Source organism: Artemia franciscana, chromosome 7 (genome assembly GCF_032884065.1).
Source record: "Artemia franciscana chromosome 7, ASM3288406v1, whole genome shotgun sequence".
Classification (NCBI taxonomy): Eukaryota; Metazoa; Arthropoda; class Branchiopoda; order Anostraca; family Artemiidae; genus Artemia; species Artemia franciscana.
The window spans coordinates 40,616,454-40,636,555 of NC_088869.1; the positions used below are offsets into that span (position 1 = coordinate 40,616,454).

At 35.1% G+C, this 20,102-nt stretch overlaps 2 protein-coding genes across 2 annotated transcripts in view; one reads left to right on the plus strand and one right to left on the minus strand.

The window, feature by feature from the left end:
* The first annotated feature begins 397 nt into the window (after positions 1–397).
* LOC136029300 (uncharacterized) lies at positions 398–7,072 on the plus strand. The gene is made up of 3 exons (XM_065707565.1): positions 398–591; positions 4,399–4,765; positions 6,715–7,072. The coding sequence occupies exons 1-3, from the start codon at positions 568–570 to the stop codon at positions 7,011–7,013; spliced, it is 690 nt and encodes a 229-aa protein (XP_065563637.1). The 5' UTR covers positions 398–567; the 3' UTR covers positions 7,014–7,072.
* Positions 7,073–13,503: 6,431 nt separating this feature from the next.
* The window catches only part of LOC136029302 (uncharacterized), an 81,283-nt gene continuing 74,684 nt past the window's right edge, over positions 13,504–20,102 (minus strand). Inside the window, exon 4 of the mRNA XM_065707567.1 lies at positions 13,504–16,097. Coding sequence (XP_065563639.1) covers positions 15,799–16,097 — 299 coding nt within the window. The 3' untranslated portion in view covers positions 13,504–15,798. The remainder of the gene's footprint in view (positions 16,098–20,102) is intronic.

Genomic DNA, 20,102 nt, shown 5'->3' on the forward strand with positions numbered 1-20,102 from the left:
AGATAGCTGAAGTTCGCTGCTCTGATATGAGGGAAAAAAATTATAAAACATATATTTCAATGTCTTATTGTTTTGTTTTTCTTTTTTTTCTTAACGAATGTTTACTCGATTCTTATTCCTTTAAAAATCTAAATTCTTGATTTCGATTCATCGCTTCATTGCTAGTTAAAATGCAAGAAAAAAGCTACAAACATACTAAACTTTCAAAACCCACATAGGACTTTTAAAAATCTCTCGAAATTTTTACGTTCTTAACTGAAAAAGTTTGCCCCCAAAAGCCTCCAAAGTTTTCATTTTAGAGGAAAATTCCTAAGTGGAAACAAAGACACCAACGATGGTATGGAAATATTTAAACTAAACAAACAAAATGTGGAAGTTTTACCCTTAGGTGAAAGTTTCAAAGTTCCTACTGGCTGTGACGTAATTGTAAGGAAATTGGATGAAAGCGTACAAGAGTATTGCATCCGGATATGTCCTTGCCTTTCTTACCGGAGGGATAACGGGTTTCTTAAGACTTGAAAACAAATCAGGACTCATAATTTGGTCAGTAAAGTTTTGGATATAAAGATGGCTTCAGTTACGAAGCATTTGGTAAGTCACAATTTTTTTTCGCCGATCATAAAACATATTAATTTCTTGGTAAATGTATAGTGGGGTAAATTTGCACGATTGATTCGCTAAACTTCACCCAGCTGAATCACTTTGTGGAACCAGAAAAAGGTTCGTTTGAAACCAAGAATAAGGATATATCAGACCTTTGTTCGGTCTGTCTTACTATGCGGCTGTGAGACGTGGGCTCTGAAAGCATCCGATATTTAAGCCCTTAATATATTTGACCATTCATGTCTAACTTCTAAGAAGAATCATTGACATTAAACTCCGTGATCGAGTCAGCAATGATGAACTTCGTAAAATTTGCCATCAGGATTTTTATTTCAACACTGTAATCAAACAAAGAAGACTTCGATGATTCGGTCATAAATAGGTAGATAGATAGATAGATTTATTCATAAGAAAGCGCAATTAGGCCATGGTGACATACACAAAACAAGCGAAAAAACTGAAAAGACACTAAAACTGATTATTTAAGAAAATTATCACGATACCTCATGCCTAACTAGACGAACTGGTAAAATTCTTGTTAATTGACTTCTTGCTATCTCAGAAAGGGTTTAGGTTAGGAAAATGGAAACTTTCAGGGATGATCTACAGACTAAAGTAGTATAGGATCACTAGTTAAACTAGGATTTTACCAAAAAAAAAACAATACCAAAGAGTACTACTTTTTTGCCCTGTTATGCTTCCACTAGAAGGGTGTTTATTCTGAACTTACTTTCCATTGTTATTTATATTTAAGTAGCACTTACTTTCTAGAATTACCAAAGTCCGATCTCTCTCCTCGACCTACTTACCAAAAATTTCCAAGCACATCTCCTTAAACTCCCTACATTCCCCTAAGAAATGATGCAAAGACTGACCCATCTCTCCAGACATAGGGCTATCTCTCCCTAAATGTTTCCTATATTCTCCAAGAGGCGTAAAATTCCCTATTACATACATTGCCCATATCAAATCTTCCGGAGCCAATTCCATTTTTAGGTAAAATCCCTCACTCCAGTTCTCCTTGACCGCCGCATATACCCCGAGAGACGGCGAGGTGGCCTTCTCAACTTGCCAAGCCTGAACTTCGTGAAACTCTAGCCTACTAGGAATTAACTCAGATACAGTCCCTACCATCCCTCCTATCCCCTTTCCCTCATTCCTGCCATTGCCTTGCCTGCATAGTCTAATATATTCTTCACTTGAGTTGGCCACGAATCCTTCCTCCTATCTTGAAGCATCACTAAAAACGCTTGTTTAACTAGCCTATTACCTTCTATCAATGTCACGCTTTCCCAATATTTAACCATACTAATAAATCTACTCTGTCTTGGACACTTTATTCCTGTATCCCCTCTCAGCACTGACCCATTAAGCTTATTATTAAGACCTAACATATGTTTACAAACCTCAACTGCATTCTTTCTAAATTTACCCCCCTTATCAAACCCCCAAAGCTCCGCCCTGTGATTCAAAGCCGATCTACCCCTGGTACTAAAAAAGTACTTCAGCATTCCTATATCCCTAATTTCCATAATACTACTTTCACTTAATATTCCCATCAGAATCCGTAAAAATTCCCCAGCAGAGAATTCACCCTTCCCTCCCTCCACCCGAAAAAGTATGCATACTTCCCAATAACAAATAATATGCGGAAACAAAAGGCAATTTTCACAACTTAAAGATCTTTCCCAAGTAGTTGTCGGAGGGGTCGTCACGTTCTCTCCAAAGGCATAGCTATTGGACCTTCCAACTATGCTGAACAGCATGTCCATTTCAAAATGCTGACCGATCAACTCTGGCAAAAAAAAGGGTGTGGGAGGGGGGCTAGTTGTCCTCTAATCTTTTCCGTCACTTAAAAAGACGCTAGAACTTTTTTCCATACGCCTGAGTCTTCTCCCTTTTTAACTTGTAATTCTGTTAAGTCACTACCACTAGCGTTCTAGTTCTGAAAATAGTTTATTTAATTAACAAAGTAGACGCAAAGATAATAAAAAAACCCAATGATTAAAGAAATCAATGCAGAAATAACATGAGATGTTCACTTGAACACTCAAATGTAAATAGTGCAAAGAACGATTTGAGATGGGATTAAACCAGGTAAATTTCCTAATTTAGTTTGGAGGCATAAACTCAGCAATATGTTGAAGCATATTTTCAGGTAATATCAGCTATTGGCAAGTGATAAAACAAATACACGCATAAAATAACAAGGGAAAGTTCTTTTTTTGTAGTGAATAAATGGAAAATAAAAAATTAGTAGTAGTGAATTAAAGGAAAGTTTCTACTCGAGGTTTATTTCTGAAGTCCCAATCGTTGCCTGCAATTTTCTGTTAGTTTTTGGAACAAAGTTATTAAATACCAAGAAATTTGCTATTGAATTTGCGGAAGCAAATTAATTGGCTGTGGATTAAAAAAAAGTGATTTTCCAGTGTAAACAAAGAGCCGAAACAATATTTCAAACATCAAAAAGAGTATGAAAATGTATATTTTTTTATTATACTGAAGTTTACAGTTTACCGCGAAACTGTAACGCTCACTAAATCTGGAAACTTATTTGTAATGGGTACTTGTTTTTTTGAATGTCCACGCAAATTCATGTTTATTCAAAATTTGGGTTGGTATTGCCTCACGTAAAGAAAATTCGATTCAGACTATTTCTTTCATTTGTTAGCTTAACAAACCAAGAAAAGGTGACATATACGTACTTTACTTTTTAACTTTTAAATGGTCTTTCATTAATCTAGGACCTTAAATAATATATAAGAGCACTTCCCTTTCTCCTCCTCTTACCATGGGTGTCGGCTTGGATAATTGGGGAGAATTTGGCTAAACATCAACTTCTTTTCTGTTTTGGAATCCAGGAAAGTAATCTTTGGGTGATGTGGTAGCTTCACTTACTTTGCCAAGTCAAAATTCAGGCATTTACTTATTTGATTCGCATTAAAAAAAAATTAACAGAAGAATATAAATAAAGCTTAAATTGAACCTACTGGTTGTTTGGAAAAAGTAAGCTAAATCAATATCTCTGTATCGCAAAAACACTGAACAATGACCTAGACAAACATCAGACCTTTACAGCTTTGACAGTACAATTGGTGAACACTTGTGCAGACACATTCGTTTAAAGCATTGTACTCAGTTTATTGAATATAGTACAATATTCTAAATTTGAAAGGGCATTATATTGAGCTTAAGTTTAAAATTCGGTATTTTTTATAATTATTATCCGCCCTAATTGTATTACTTTTTCATCTTGCTGAATAAAGCAAGCGTTCTTTTTTCTTTTTAGTTTTAGCCTTGTTTTAGAAATCCTCTGAAAATGTTCACAAATTTTGTGCTGAAAAGTTATATTTTTTCTCAACTTCCTGCCGCCTGTCTGCTGAGAAAATTTATCCACAGCCCTTAAAAATTTCGCCATTTACAACTAGAATTTGTCACATGGCTTGTATGATTAGAATCATCATTGTTAAGGTAATAGGATTGAATGAAATAAAGAGCCATTAATATGAATATATTACTTCAAAGTATAGAAACATTTAGATAAAATCAAACCTAATGAATAATATGTAAATTAACATTTGTGTACTTTGTGGTGAGGGATATTTAACTCCACACTTAGTTTTGCCTAGGATTTTGATCTTGGATTGAATGTGATGATAACAATATCTTTGTCATCCAATTAAGTTGTGATAGTTTTAACAACTCGGTTTTGCTTTAACCCTGCATATAGTTTTTCCTCAACAGAACGGACATTCTGCATAAATTATTCTAGTTAATCTGTATTTTTATTTTTAGGTTCTCGCCTGCTCCCTTCTTATTTCATATCAAGTTCATGGGAAGTCCATTGGGCAGACAATAGCAGATGCACGTCAATCAGTGAATGAAGTAGCTTCGAAAGTTCCGTTGTACGTGTCATCAGCTGCTGAAAGGGTGCCACAATACGCTGAAAGAGTCCCACAATATGTGGCAAAAGTACCACAGTATATAAACAGGGTACCTGACTACATGGGACAACTGCCTCAATATGTATCTGGAGCTGTTTCTCAAATGCCAGGAATTTTTAACGGTGCCACAAGTAGATTCCCTGATATGTTCCAGAACACAATGAGGAATGCCGCCACTGAAGTTTCTTCTGCTGGAAACAAACTGCTTAAAGCTCTTGGTAAGTGTGCAATAAATGTTTTGTGACTTATAAAAGAAATTTGTTGTATATTCCCACATATCAAAACATTCATAGTAGCACCTACAGCATATATACGTAAAATACATTCATGTTTGTATACTAGGTATGACTTTGTTACTGAATAGTGTGAAAAACACACACATAAAAATTCAGATTATTTGGGAAGATTGGCAAGAAAAGAATAGAAAAGATCTGAAGACAAAAAAAAACTTTAGATTCACTAGCTGATTTTGCTAAAGTTGATTCATAATATCAAAAAAAAGAAGGCTGGGAAATTTAATAATTCATTGTTGAAGTAAACAGAAACCTACAACTTTTCATCCTCCCCCCCCCCCCCTCAAACCTTAGGCCGTATGATTTTTTTGTATTGTTGTAAAGTTAGGAGTAATCGGTATATTCAGTAGGAACCCGGAGTAAGTCATCTTTTCGTTAATTTTAAAATACTAACCAATAGATGTTAATGCATTCGTAAACTAAATTTTAAATTTTGTATCGATCAAGATGTGCTTACTGCTTCTGTAAATGCATGGCTTTCACACAGAAACAAGTAAACCAATCCCACTTCATTAGATTTTGGTTTGTTGTTGAATTATGAACAGGCTGGAAGTGATGAAAGACCTTTGAGTCATGGCTAATACTATAGTAAAGCTAAGACAGATAGTCTCTGTGAGGGGCAACGCTGGAATAATTTTTTCCGAATTACATAGAAAATTATTATTTTCACTTCGTGATGATAGTCTATCATCCACCCTAGGGTAGAAATAAGGTAGATAGGCATGCAGTAAGTGTAATTCAAATAGTCCATCATTTCTGTGTGCCTGATAGTTTTTTTTTTAATAATAAATCTCGCTTCTCATAACCTATTGGTTTCACAATTGTTTACTGGTATCACAAGAAAATTTTAACCGTTATTTACCATTTCAATCTTTAGACACGTAGCTTCGGTGACCTACATCTAAAAGCTGCTTTTCTAGATGGGTGACTTTAATTTAAACCCTCTTATTAATGGTGTGCCCATTGAATCTTGGCGCCGCCCTAATGTCGAACGCCTATGTTGTTTTTTGCCGAAAGTTTTCGTAAAATTTTTGCATCAATTGTTTTGGTTCATTTTTAAAATACTAAATACTTATTAATATGTCAAAACTATTCACACTTATGACGCATAACTATTTAATGTCTGTTTTGTCACGCCTGAAAGTTGTATCTCGAAATAGAAATGGTTCCTTCTGACAGGTTTTTTGTATGGGAATAGTGAGTTTGGCACCTAGAGGGTGCTAATATCAAGTCAGAACAGGGCCAATTGTAAGCCAACTTCAATTTATTTATAACCACTACTTCAGCGTCTTAATTAGATGTATGCTATTGATATTACGCAACAAACTCAATCTAGCCTGATTTATTACTGCTAGAAAACTCGTTTATAAATAGCACTAAGTATTTTATTCTAATCAGTACTACAAAATCTGCAAGAAATAGCCATATATGGTAAGATGAATCAGCCATTAAAACTAATGCGTAAACAATTATCCAATTTTTACTACTGGTAGAAAATTTGTTTCTAATTAGTACTAAGTATTTTATACTAATACGTACCATAAAATCTGCAAGAAATAGCCATATATGTCAAGATGAATCACTATTTAAACTAATGCGAAAAAAATCGGTCAGGCCGTTCAAAATGGAAACACCAAGAGCTGTCACTGACAAGTCAGGCCCCAATTTCTTCATCTTTGCGTCAAATTTTTAATACAAATATAATAAACACCCATAATTTGTTTTGATTTTCTGCGACCGTTTCATATTAAGCTAATAACTTGTTAGTGAGGAGTAGCTTTTTTTGTATATTTTGATGAAATGCAGAAGAAATCTGTATAACATTAAAGAATAAAATAACTTTCTAGAAGTATTTTCACCCATTAATTTTTTAGGCTTCAAGACTAAAATTGGTGCAGCTCCAGCTCAATCTTTGGTACAAGGACAACAGCATCAAATAATCATTCAATCACCAGGATATATAGGTAGTCCTACTTATACCGTTCCAATGATTCCAACCGACTACAAAATCAAAGATGGTGTCAAAACATTAAAATCTGAACGGCCCGTAGCTTCACCACTCGATACTCATGCAGCGGCACATGCAGTTCAATTTGGAGCCAGTGCATCGTCCAGCTATGACTCTTACGGCCCTTTATACCACAATAGACACCCTTCTGAAAACGAAATTTAGAAGGCTTTTAAAGTGTCCTTTATTTATTAAATATTTATTAATAAATATGTTTTTAGTTATTTGATAATATTTAAGTTAGTAGTATTGTGCAGTATCGTTAAACCAAGGAAACAGAAAGTAAACTAGTAGAATAAAAAAAAGAACTCGACAAAACGATCAATTTTTTTTTATATTTCTCTTGAAATATACTCAATTTCTCTTGAGATATTGACTTTATACTTTAGATGGAGAGTCATCACTGCTTATCATTTTCATATGGTAAGTCCCAGGGAAATCAATAAAAAATGTTTGAGTGCCAAGTCCTAGTCTACCGCACCCGTAGGCTGGGCAACTGCGCCGTCATACACATTGGCTCAAGCTACCCGTGCCTGCTTTTGTTTCTCCTTCTGATTTTACCATATGAATGCAGATATAAAGTTGGACCTTTGTCAGTCCAGCCTAATCACCCCTCCCATACCAACTGGTCTACACTTTTTTAATGATTGGAATATCCATAAAATATTTTTTTCAAAGATGTAAAATTCTCTGTTCATGCGGCTGTTCTTATATTGCTTGTGACGAATAAAGATGTCCTTTTTAGAATAGGTAATTGATAAAGCAAAAAAACATGAACCCATTAAAACTAACAAAAATTCCAACATTGCTAGCCTCTTTTTCGCAAAACTTGTTAGGATTCTTTTTCTTGTGTTTTGATAGATTAAAAAAAAAACTGTTAAATATATATACCATTTTCATTAAATTTCAAATGGGAATTCAGCCTTTAGGGCTTTTGAGGAGCCATCAAAAAATTTCTTCATGAAGACACAACATGCCAACCTTCCTACTCAAAAATTGGTTTGAGGACCATCCACAGTAGGGGTCGGCACTGTTTCTGTTTTTGGATAAAACAGAAACAGTAAAAAACGACAATTAAAAAACGGAACAGAAACAGAAAAAAATGAAGCGGAGAAAAAAAGGTCGCTTTAACAGATATTTCCGTTTTTTTTCCAGGCACTGCGAGATGCATGCTCACAATTTCACTTAACTCGGGGGAAGTGTAATAGCAGTCATTCCTAAATTCTAGTGGATCAGAATTATTTTTTCCTGATCTTTGTCCTTCAATCAAGAAGATTGGAACTGTCTCATCTGCTCTGATGATTTTTAATGCTACGCGGGCAGCGCTTATTTTCTTAGCATTTCAACTCGAAGATTTCGTCGGCAGCCTAGTCGTTTCGAGAGACTAAAAAACAATCTGTCTTCTTCATCTGCAGTTAGTGATGTATATTTTGGATAGTCTCTGCCTTCATAGGAAGGATGTTAACTGGGAAAGAGTTCAAGTGGAATTGAGCAAGTTCTTCTGTACTTCTCTGCTAAGAAAGGAACTGCTGGAAAAGAGAGAAGACGGCCTGACGAGCTGAATATCTGTTTATATTGCTCATTTTTTCATAAATTGCAAGGATCAAACATAGCCCCTTTCCCAAATACAAAACTATATGCCATCCCGGAGGCATAGTTATTAGACATTGCAACTATTTCTAACAACAAGACTATATCAAATTTTGATCAGATGTCTTTAAGGGGGGGCTGCTAAAAAGGGCATATGAGGGGGACTAAATACCCTCCAGTAACGATTGACTCTTAGAAAGGGCGCTAGAACTTCCAACTTCCTATCAAACGAGACCCCTCCAAAGTTACTACGATAACTTCTTTCAAACTAAGTAACCCAGTGAAAAAAGAAAAAATTGAAGCCATTTCGCTCTTCACTTAAGCAGCGCTTCCTATAATTGGCCCTAATATACCACACGTTCTTATTTGCCAGAAATGTATATTTGATGAAAATTGTACTAGGAACATGGAACTCAAAAATTCTATTACATAAGGATGAGAGGTATTTTTTACATAATGTTTTAAATTGACTAACCTCCGAAATTGAGAGAAATGTGCTTTAACGCTACCAAGTGTTTACTTGGAAACACTTTATTCACTTACGAACATGAGTGAAAAAAGTTCCAGAGTAGATTTGGCTCAAAGGTGGGGAAAACAATATATTACCTACAGGTAATATGACTGTACCTACTGGGGAACAAGTGAGAATTCTGCCAAAAGACATGAAGGCTGGAAAACAACCTCTAGAAGACAAGTAAAAACTTACGCAAAAAAAAAACTTAGTATGTTTGCCTATTACCTGTCCTCAACAGTTGGTGAAAGGTGTCCAAAGCATAAATCAGACAATGGATTGGGGACAAATATAAAATCGGATGTACAGAAAGGTTATAAGAAAAGGAGAAATCCTCCATGGATAGGATAGATGTCAGGAATCTAACTTTAAGCTTCTACTCTTGTGTTTCGGAATGAATGGTTTGCTGCACGCGGAAAACTGAAAAATAATCCATACTCCATCGACAAAAAATCCAATCACCCCCTGGAGGGGGGGGGTAAAGTTGCAGCCAATTTTCCTAAATCAAATGAAAATGACAGTGAAAACTGAAAAACAATCAACATATTAACATAAAGGCAAAGATATACTAAAGAAAACTGGTCTGTTTCTCTGAATAATTGAATTATGCAGGCTTATCATAGTTTTGACAACATTTTTTGCATAAACTAATTTTCAGTGGGAGGGGCAAACTTAAATCTGGAGGAGGAAGTTTCCCCCCTGCCCCATAGCAAATTACACCCCTGACGCCAGCATGTCCTCTGAGACCAGGAGGTTAAACAGTTATCTCTTCAAACGTTTCTCAGAATTTTCTTCCGTGGGCTGATCATAATGTGGCAATTTCTCTGGCGTTATTTCTTTTGTCGAACAGTTCGGGGTAATGAACTATAAGTAAGGGACGACTCTGCGTATGGGTAACTGAAACTTTAAAAAAGGAATTTTGATGACAATTAGCACATGAAAAGAATTGGCTTTTTATAAAATTATAAAATTGGCTTTTTATTCAGAATATAAAAAAATCATTTAGTTTAATGCTATTCATCGAAAGCTACGGACTTGGGAAAATTTTCCTGATTTTTGAAAAAAGGGGTCGAACCTGGCACGTACGCAGAGGGGGGGGGGGGGGAGGAGCTTCGCCCCCCCCCCCCGAAATATTGTGAAATGTTTAATTTCCCCATGGTTTCTTGGGATTTCTGGCAAAAGTGGGACATTTATTAAGAATCTAGATACATGTGTGAAGCCTTTTTTTGGGGATTCTACAGCATGCAATTATCCGGTCAAGTCACTGTCCAATTATTAACCATTTTCTGTCTAAATTTTTACCCTCTTTGAATTAATTAGCAATTGTACTGTTCTTTTTTTTTTTTTTTTTTTTTTGTAAAGAGAGTTTGCTTTCCACAGCAAAATAGAATTATCCTTGATATTAGGGCGTTTATCCCCCTTTTTCAGGATAAAGTACGGGTTTTAATGGATAAATTTTGGAAACTATCATTTTTCAATAAAATATACGTTTTTGCAATTGAAGAAATACCCCACACAGCACCCATATTGCACTGTTAACCCTAAAATTTCCCTTTCAGTTGTATATAATAGATTAATCACTGGTTCTAAATCGCTATGAACATAACCTGAGCCTAAAACGTACTTTTGAGGCTTCAGTCTTCAATACTACAATACTACAGATTAAAGTTAATCTGTATTTTCCGATATACGTGCTTTTTGCATTACTGAATAAAAAAAAGTGCTACTTTATATCTGCTGTTTCGAAGGTTTGCCCCCCCCCCCCCCCCCCGAAAAGTAATTTTAATAAGAACCCCAACATCAGGTTCAACATATAAGAGAATTCTTCTGTAGAATTTCCAAATTCTTATCTACAAAATGTGGAATTTTGAATTTTCTGGCATAAGAAGATCATGGATGCGTGTTAACTTAAAATTGGAAGAGGGCTCATTTGAACGGAAATTAGAAGTTTTAATGCCCTTTGCAAGTAACCAAAAGCACTAGAGGGCAAATTCGCCCCTTCCCATACCCCTTTTTTCCAGAAAAATCAGAACAATTTTTTAAGATAACCATTGAATTAAGCATAGTAGAAAGGTCTGATAACTATGCCTCTGGGGGTGACAATACCCCCATAGTCCCTCGGGCAAGGAATGTATGCTATGCAAATATTCCATTGTTAACATCACTATTTCTTTTTGGAAATACATGGAATCCTCCGCCGGAGTTCACTGTAGGGAGGGGGACGGGAAATTCTTACGGATGTACTTTTCTGTGGAGAGGAAAGTTTACGGGAGGAATTATTCAGGTGAAATATTAAGGGGGGATGGAAGGGCCGTAATTTATACAATATGCCAGTTGTTTACATATAGGAATGGGGGTGATCTGGGAAAATTCTCCACAGAGGGGGAGGAGAGGAATTCATGGCATGGTTTGAAAACGCATAATAAAAGAGTAAAAGGAAAAACATGACGAAAATAATAAAATTTCTCGGAAGGGGTGGAGGGATTTACTTAGGGGTGAATTTGTCATGGGTAATGTTCGTGGGATGAATTTTTCTTGGGGAAGGGATTTCCTGGAAAATTTTTCACGGGAAGGGAGGCAGATTTCCCGGCATGATTTGAAAAAGGATCAGAAATTAAATAAATAAAAAAACAATTTTTTCAACTGAAAAAATGGAATTTAAGGGGGGCTAACACTTCCTCAGTCCTCACTCTTGACGCAAAAATTAGACTTTTTTTTTTTTTTTTTTTTTTTTTTTTTTTTTTTTTTTTTTTTTTTTTTTTTTTAATAGCCAAATGAAAAGAATCGTGAAATACAAAGGCCGTTTAATTGGAGTAAGAATCTTTTTTAATGGACTAAAAAACGTTAGCGTAACAAGCGTGGGTTGAGGAAGAGGCATCCGCCCTAAAATACGGAATATTTGTTCGTTTGGTTTAAGTTTTATTGTTGCTCCTTACTTTTAGTTGAAAAAGACTATTTTTTTCATATATTTAATTTCTTAAAAAGGGCACTAGATATTACATATTTATAATCATCATAAATAACAGATTTTCATTTCGCATATATTTTAATCGAAGTTTCTTTTTTATAATACCGATTTCTTTTAATAAGGGTCACTTTTCACATAAGTATTGCCAATGCGAAGTTTTTATGCAACCCTTTCTTAAAAGTGAGGGATGCTACTACTCTCTACTTTAACTTTCTCTATCTACGTTTGAGTTTACTGCTGATATGACAATATCTCAAGAATTGTAATCATCCCTCGAAATGTGCATCGACTTTAATATTTATTAAGAGGGAGGGGGCTGAAAAGTTAAAAATTAATTGTAGGGTCATCGTTCCCACGGTTTTCAAGGCAAATTCTTCGAACAAATAATTTGTTAGAAGGATGTCTCTCACAGACATCGGAAGGGCGGTTAAGGGGCAATGACCCCCAGGAAATAAGAAGATATTATAAGAAAAGAATAAAAATTCTAATATAAAACAAAAAATAATCACTTAAAAAAGCAAAACAACGTTTTTAGAAAAAACTTTTGGTGGCACTTCCCCAACCACTCTCCTGATCATTTTTTGTGGCACCTATGAAGCCTTAAAAAGTTTAAAATAAATATATTTGTCAACTTTTAACGTTGCATTGACTAAGCGTATCTTAAAGAACTTTCTGCTCCACCACATGGTATTACAGCCTCTGAAATCAAGAACGTCAATTTATAGCTTTCCGAATTTATAACTTCCAAAATTTTTAATTAGTTGCTTTTTTTCCTAGGCAAAGCTATAATTCTGTGCCACAAAATGGCAGAAATCGCCAATTTAATGCAGTAATGTCTTTTTTACTGCTTAAAGTGGGCACTAAAACTGTTAATTTTCTTTTGAGTAAGTCATTTCCTATTTTCTAGGACCATTAGTATGATGTTTTCCTCTATAGGGAAAAAAAAAGAAACTGTCCAACTCACAAACAAATAGATACGCGTCCGTGATCTTTTTCTCTGAAAAATGAAAAATTTCACATTTTTGTAGATGGGGCTTTGAAATATTGGAAAAATCTATGATATATGGAATTTAGTTATGGAATTGTAGGAATAATAATCACTCTTTTGGTTGTGTTTTACTCTTTTTCAAAAATCAGACAAAATTTTGGTGTGTAGCTTTAAACTTGAGGAATTTCGCATATTTAGAACCGCAAGGAAAACGCCTTTCTTGTGTTTCTTTTTAGAGATTAGAGAGTTGTAAGTTAATCCTTAATTTTTGTTCGTCCCCACGAACTCTGACTGCTGCAGAGTAGTTCTGAAGAAGAAACAAATACTTTCCCAGATCTACAAACTGAAACTATAACTTACACATCAAGTTTTTCTCCTAGTTCATAATGCCTATGACGGAAAGCGTAAGGTCTGTCAGCATCAGAATAGCATACTTGTTTGATCTAAGAGAGTCTGGTAATGAGCGAGGAGCGAGGTTTATGAAAATTATCCTATTTTTTACTAATTTGACTTTCTGTTGCCAAGATGTAATTTCCTGACCTTTTTTAGCTTTAAAATATGTACTTGGAATTAATCCTACAATAATTTCACTTGAGACTAATTAGAAAAAATATTTATTGTTAAGTAAAAATAAACTTTTTCAACCAAAAATACAAGCACACACACACAAAAAAAGAGAGAAAAAAAAATTCAATCTTCGAACCTAAGAGCATACAGTCACCGTCTTCTTCCTTGTACAAAGAAACGAAAAATCCTTGGATGAATAATAATGTTAGTGGCTCGTAAAATTATATTTTCTTCTGAAAACTATTTTTGAAAATTGAGCCAATTTCACCTTCTTTGAGGTCTCGTGTCTTAGAGTACATCTTGGGTCGTTTTCTATTTGTACATAATTATGAGAAATTTTGTCACAATGTTTTAGATGGATGACCTTGTCTGAGCTCCAGTGCGATAAACGGTCGAAATGTCATACATTCGGAATAGAGCACAGGTTTTTGAGAAACAAACTTTGGAAATAAACAAAATAAATAAAAAATCCACACTGAAGGAAAGATTTCCAGTTTTTCAAGGTTCAAAAGAAGCATTTAATTTTTCAGCTTTGGTATCATTTTAGAGAATTTTATGTCTGCACAGATATAAAACGCAGGATTCTTAGCTACAACTTGGTAAAAGTGAAAATGGACGACATTTTTCCTGCAGTGCTGAAGCGTTTATCAGAAAAAGGGAAAATAGAAAACAACTTCGGGAAGACAAATCAGATTGAGACGCTGACAAGCCTCATGCTCTTCGGTTCTTTTAACTTCCCATACATGTAACATGAAATCCTGATTACAAGTGAAACAATTTCTTCTTAAATAATTACACACACACACTTTCCTTTTACAAAGTAGTGGGAGATTTGTATGAATTGAAAGGATATATAAACAGTAAGCCAGACTATTTCTAACGCTAGAGCAAGTTTACAATATGTGTTAAGACCATTGACAAGTACTAGCCACTAAAGTTTTTCCAAGCCAACAAAGCCATAATTTGCTTATCTTCTTAATATTAATCCAACTGTTTTATTTCATTTGATTCTACTATACTTCAATTCTACTTCTAATTTATTTTCAAAACGTTCGAAGCATATCTTCATGTCAAAACTGGTATGTAACTGAACTTGTCCAACGTAAATTTTCATCCTGTTAATTCTTGCTCGGTTAGCTTAAGTTTTTATGTTATTGGAGTGTTTTCAAGCTCCATCATTTTGCAAGGTATCAACATAGTCCTGGTGCTACTATTTACAAATACTAACACTACTCAGAAAACATAACAGAAAATCATCATGCTTAGCTACAGCATAACTGCAAAACATAACCAACAGCGTTTCAAAGGATCCATAAGCACTTCTGAAATTAAAATTATGCAAAGTTCTAAAGAATAACAGTGTTCATCAACTGCGGCCGAAATAAAATCAAGAGAAGAAACGACCTATTTTTTATAGTAAAAAAGTAAAAAAAACACGAGAAGATATCGCTCACCCCTTACTAAAAAGACATTTGGCTACGTTGTGCAACTAGGTAGCAAAATGAACGACTATTTTAGAATAAATTTTAAATAAGTTTGCCAGGTATTTTCAATTTTGAAAATAAGTAATGTTCATAATTTGACTTTTGTTAAAGAGCTGATGTCTATTGGTAATGACCAACCAACAAATAAATCTATTGATTAATATTATAAAATCTGTCAGGTAAGCATGCATAATTAATATGGGGAAGAAAGGCGACCAATTTCTATAAAAATTATAGAGAACGTCGTAGGAATCCTGATACCTCAGGAAAATGAGCATGGTCCCAAATTTCTGCCCCCCTGCGTGCGTACCCGATATCAAAATCTAAAGTCACTATTACAAAAAATAGAAATGTGTGATTTGCTCATCAGATGAAGAAAAATTGGTTTCACAATTGCAGTCTTTTCTCTTTCTTAGTGTAGTTTCAGATTTCGAGGATATTATTTATACTGAAACATGAAAAACCAAACCGATGAAATACGAGATTACAGTTTTGTATACACAATAAATAAATGATACTCAACCTATACAGTGATAAATATTATTAAGCAAATGTTATACACGAATTATTCATACTATGTTTAGAAAAAATTATGTCAAATTCTTTTCAGTTGCATTTCAAATAAGAAATTTCTGTAACCAAGTTGCAATTTCTATAATTTCTTTTTTATTTTAAATCAAAAATATGAAGACATATTAAAAAATAAATAGATTTTTCTTTACAATATACCGGTACCATGAGGGCCCATGAACCTGAACCATGAGGGTTGTCACCCCCTTACCCATCCCCCAATGGTATATCTCAAAACAGTGCTTGAGAACCTAGAGCTTTAACTTAAATCACTAATAGTATGGCATACTATATGGTAAGCTCTGATAAACACGAGCTTGTCTGCTGTTGTAATTCCTTCGCATTGGTCCATTTCCTGCTAGATAAGATGCAGCATGCTGTGTAAGTGGTGCAGGTCCAAATTTCCAAGCTGGATCTGAAGTGATAAAGTTACTATTCGTGTCAGCAGCAAATACTTTAGCCATTCCAGTCGCTGCAGATTTAATATGGTTTGGGTATCTGGAAATTCCATAAACTATCGGCGCACTTGGGTCATTGTATCCAGGCGCAATCATTGATGAATAATCATAGCCTGAAATGATTAAAATTTATTATGACTTATTTATTATTTGTAAAATTGTCAAGCGAATTTTAGAGTCTATTTTCGCTTAAAGAGTCTATTTTCTACCCCTCCCATCCATTAGTTTATAAACTGAACTTCAAAAGGACAATCTATTAAGGAACCTAACAATTCTACGAGAGTTTCAGATAGCAATATGTTTCTTTGTAATGTAAGATTTCTTTTTTTTAATATTTTGAAGGTCATTTTATACGGAAAAGAACAATTGCATGTTTTAGTGACTAGTTTTATTGTCTTTTAGTATAATTTCCGTAATCATATCATCACATACATATATATTTATATATTTTTTTTAACCAAGTGAAGAAATGTAAGAACATGTCGTCACGTTCTTCCACACGCTTGCTGAGTGTCTCGAGAAGCTATAATTAAAACTTTTCTTTTAATCTACAAATACAATAAATGGTATTTCCTTATTTTGTTAGCAGGTGTCACACCCAGGAAAATAATTGTTTTTCTTATTTGAAGGGGCTCTTGCTTGAACCCTCTGGGCGTGGCATTATTAGTCCATAGCATGTTCCCTGTTACCTTGTTCGTGAGCATGTGTGGGTTAGGTGGTTTATTCATAGAATCAGCTTAAAAAAAAGTTTTCTGATGAAAATAAAGAACAGAGTTGAAACTTCAAACGAACAAATTATTACTTCACAGTTTGTGAAACATATTTACGAAACTAGCTCAAACAAACTGACTCATGCTATTTTCCATCTTTAAAAAATCTCCAGTCAAAATGAGTCATTCGTCTGGACTCGTCAGTCAAAATGGCAACACACTAGTTTTTTCTAGCATTTTGACGTCCCATTTTGCAATGTTATTATTTAAATCACTGAAATTATTGCGGCCCCAGGAAAAGCAATGGGTCTCAGCAGTGGAGGTCATGGATTAACGTATTTTGTCAAGTCTACACGAAGCGCTTAAGCCCGCTTCGAAACAGAGAGCAAACAGTTCCTGGGGCCTCCAGGTGAATGGAGACTCTATGTAATTCTGGACCCATCTTGAACACTAAATGATGTTCCACACATAGATGATGCTCTGCTGTCAGCAAGAACCGACATCCTGCACAAGCAATTTAAGGCCTACTATTTCTGACTCATTATTTATTCCTGCCTAAAATTATTATGCTATAATGAGAAGGCAGCCCATTATAGAAAACTTGGCTTGAAAGGTCATCCATAGTCTCAATGATCCAAGGTTTGTTTCGAAGGGTCACCCTAACCCACCTAGCTTTTTTTACTCACTGAGTTTAGGACCTTCGTATATGGATACGGTATATGACCCAGAATATAAATACAAACATCTCTTCTTCCGTGTTTCACGTCGTCGGTGTGTACTCGGTCTCATATGAGGAGTGTGCACCCATGTATGTCCACCTCATTGATCAGTATCTCGTGGTTGAGATTAGTGTCAGTATTGCACGAAATAGATGGTTTCACGAATTTCATCAAATACAGGAAATGGTCAAGTTTAGTTCTGAAACCTCGTATATTGCACTGAGCTACCGTAAACCTGTCTCTTTGGATAGTACCGTAAACCTATCTACAGAAGTTCATTTGATCAGAAGTTTGTTTTGATGAAATGTAACCAAGTAAAACCCTTCTTGTCGGTTGGGAGCCCAAAAATAACCGAGGTATCCCAAGGACTGCGTTATTCCTTGGACGGAGAACAGACCCAAAATACTTTATACCTATCATCTGATTTTGATGTGGTTTCCTGGCACAGGCTGTAACTATGCCAGCGTTAGAGCGGTGCATTTACACGAGATCCCTTGGTGAGCTTAACGAGGAAGTTAAAAAAATTAGGCAGACCAAGGAAGTTTCTCTGACCATCGCAAAAAAAGTGCCACAGCAAAGAGTGTTACTGTTTATCACACCCAAGGATGATTAAACTCACAATTTTGCAATAAACACGCACGTTGTAATGTATTTTGGTGGAGATACACTTTTAAACAAGAAACACACATATAGAAAGAGATTTTTTTTTAAATTCCGATGTTCTGGAGAGAGATTGACTTGTAACACTTCTGACATACACCAGAGTTTCCCATGGTCGTCTATTTCTCCTAAGTCGTTGAATCATATCCACACGTTTTTTTGTTCACCGAATCTCGTTTTGCGATGTGGCTCAATTGATTGCAACGAAAACAGGCCCCTAAAACTGAATGACCGAATTAATCGTTTCTCTTGGATAGGGTAATAACAGGAGAGGGGCAGTTCCCTAGTCGTAAGCGTCAACACTGGTGACCAAACAATATTTATTTCCATTTGTGAAGATCGTCGATTTATACGAGTTATTTGAACAAACTTTGGCTTTAATTGAGTGGCATTGGACTATAATTATAAAGGTGTACCGTATCCCACAATTTCCGTTCCACTGGGCCAACTTTCCAACGGTGATTGCCACTTCTATCGTCGGCCTGCCCATATTCAAGATAAGTGCTTGTTATTTTGTATACGGAAGAGAATAATGGAAGACTAATACTGTCGATTCTTCGCAGATTATAGCTGAAATTTTACAATGTCTGTAGTCACCCAGTCGTCCGTTGAGCAATTCAAGAAGCTGATCAATGAGAAGTTGGACAAAATCCTGACGGCACAAGCTCAAGTTTCCGCAAAGCTAGACTCAATTTCGGCAGACATTAAGTTTCTAAAAGATGAGGCTTTGTTGCGAGATCATAACATTCCTGAGCTTGAGTTAGCCTTAGATAACCAAAAGACCCAATCAGATTCGTTGGAAAAGCGACTGCTAGCCTTCGAAGTAAAAGAAAGAAAGCTTCCCGAAGAAAAAGTTTCCGAAAAGTTTGAAGTCTCAGTTTCAAAACTTGAAGTCACAGAACCTATCAATCTGACGAATGCTATCGCATCACTCCCCGGTCGTCAAATGTTACTGATTCACGTCAATGCGGTAACAAGTCTAGACAACTTTTCTGGCCTGTTTTGATCTCGGTCGGCTCTGAGAGAGAACAGCAGTTGATTATGTCGAAAGTTGGCAAGCTCAAATCTAGCTGTATTGTTATACCGCTAATAAAATATACCACATTTTATTTTTTTTTATTTTTTTAAGCTAGCTTATCAAGGTTTAGACAACAAAAAGAATTTGTTTGGGAAACATCAATCATCCTTGCCCTCTAAAGGCCCCTTAAATGAAATAGCTTAAACACCCCTTAATGAACGTCAATTTGACTAAATAATAAAGGTCTATTCTTTGCCATAATTTACAGTCTTTATATGGATTGTATTAAAGAATAAGGAAGTCGCAAAGTAAAATTTTAATGCAGTCCCAGTTGTCCATTATCTATGTATACTTGACTATTGCTAAATTTTAGAATTATCTGACGGGAAACTTTCTAGAGGCCTAGGGATGGCTTAGATAATGAGGGAAAAATTCTTAGTTCTAGCCTACATGTAATTTGTAACCATATGAAAGACGTAAAAACATCTATCCTATTAACTTGGCGTGATGGATTTGGATGTAGTATTTCGCCACTAATGTGTCCTTTGGTTATTCTTCGAAAAGAAAAGGTGATGGATTTTTACCTTTAATGGCAACCCTGGCTATATGAAAATCTGTAGAGTAAATCATTTTACATTTAACAGGGAGATGCACTTTAACTTTCGCTGTTCTACCGTATCACACCTGGAAGAATGGCCTTATCTAGGAGGCTAGAGAATTATGTAGATTTTGATAATGTATAGCTTTGCTTCCTAGAAATTTTTGATTTAAAAGGTATCAAGTCAGAACTGTTTAGAATATCCTAAATCGTAGCATTTCATGCAAATTATGAAGGCTGAAATGTTTATAACTATTTATAGGAATTATTTTTTGAAAACTTTTTCCCGACAAAGCATAATTTCTTTCAAAGTTGATTCTGAATATATTACCAGGTATGGCTGATTCTTTTTTTGTATAGAGCTGATAACCTCCGTGCCTTCTCAAGATTAAATAAAAAAACAATTTTTTTAA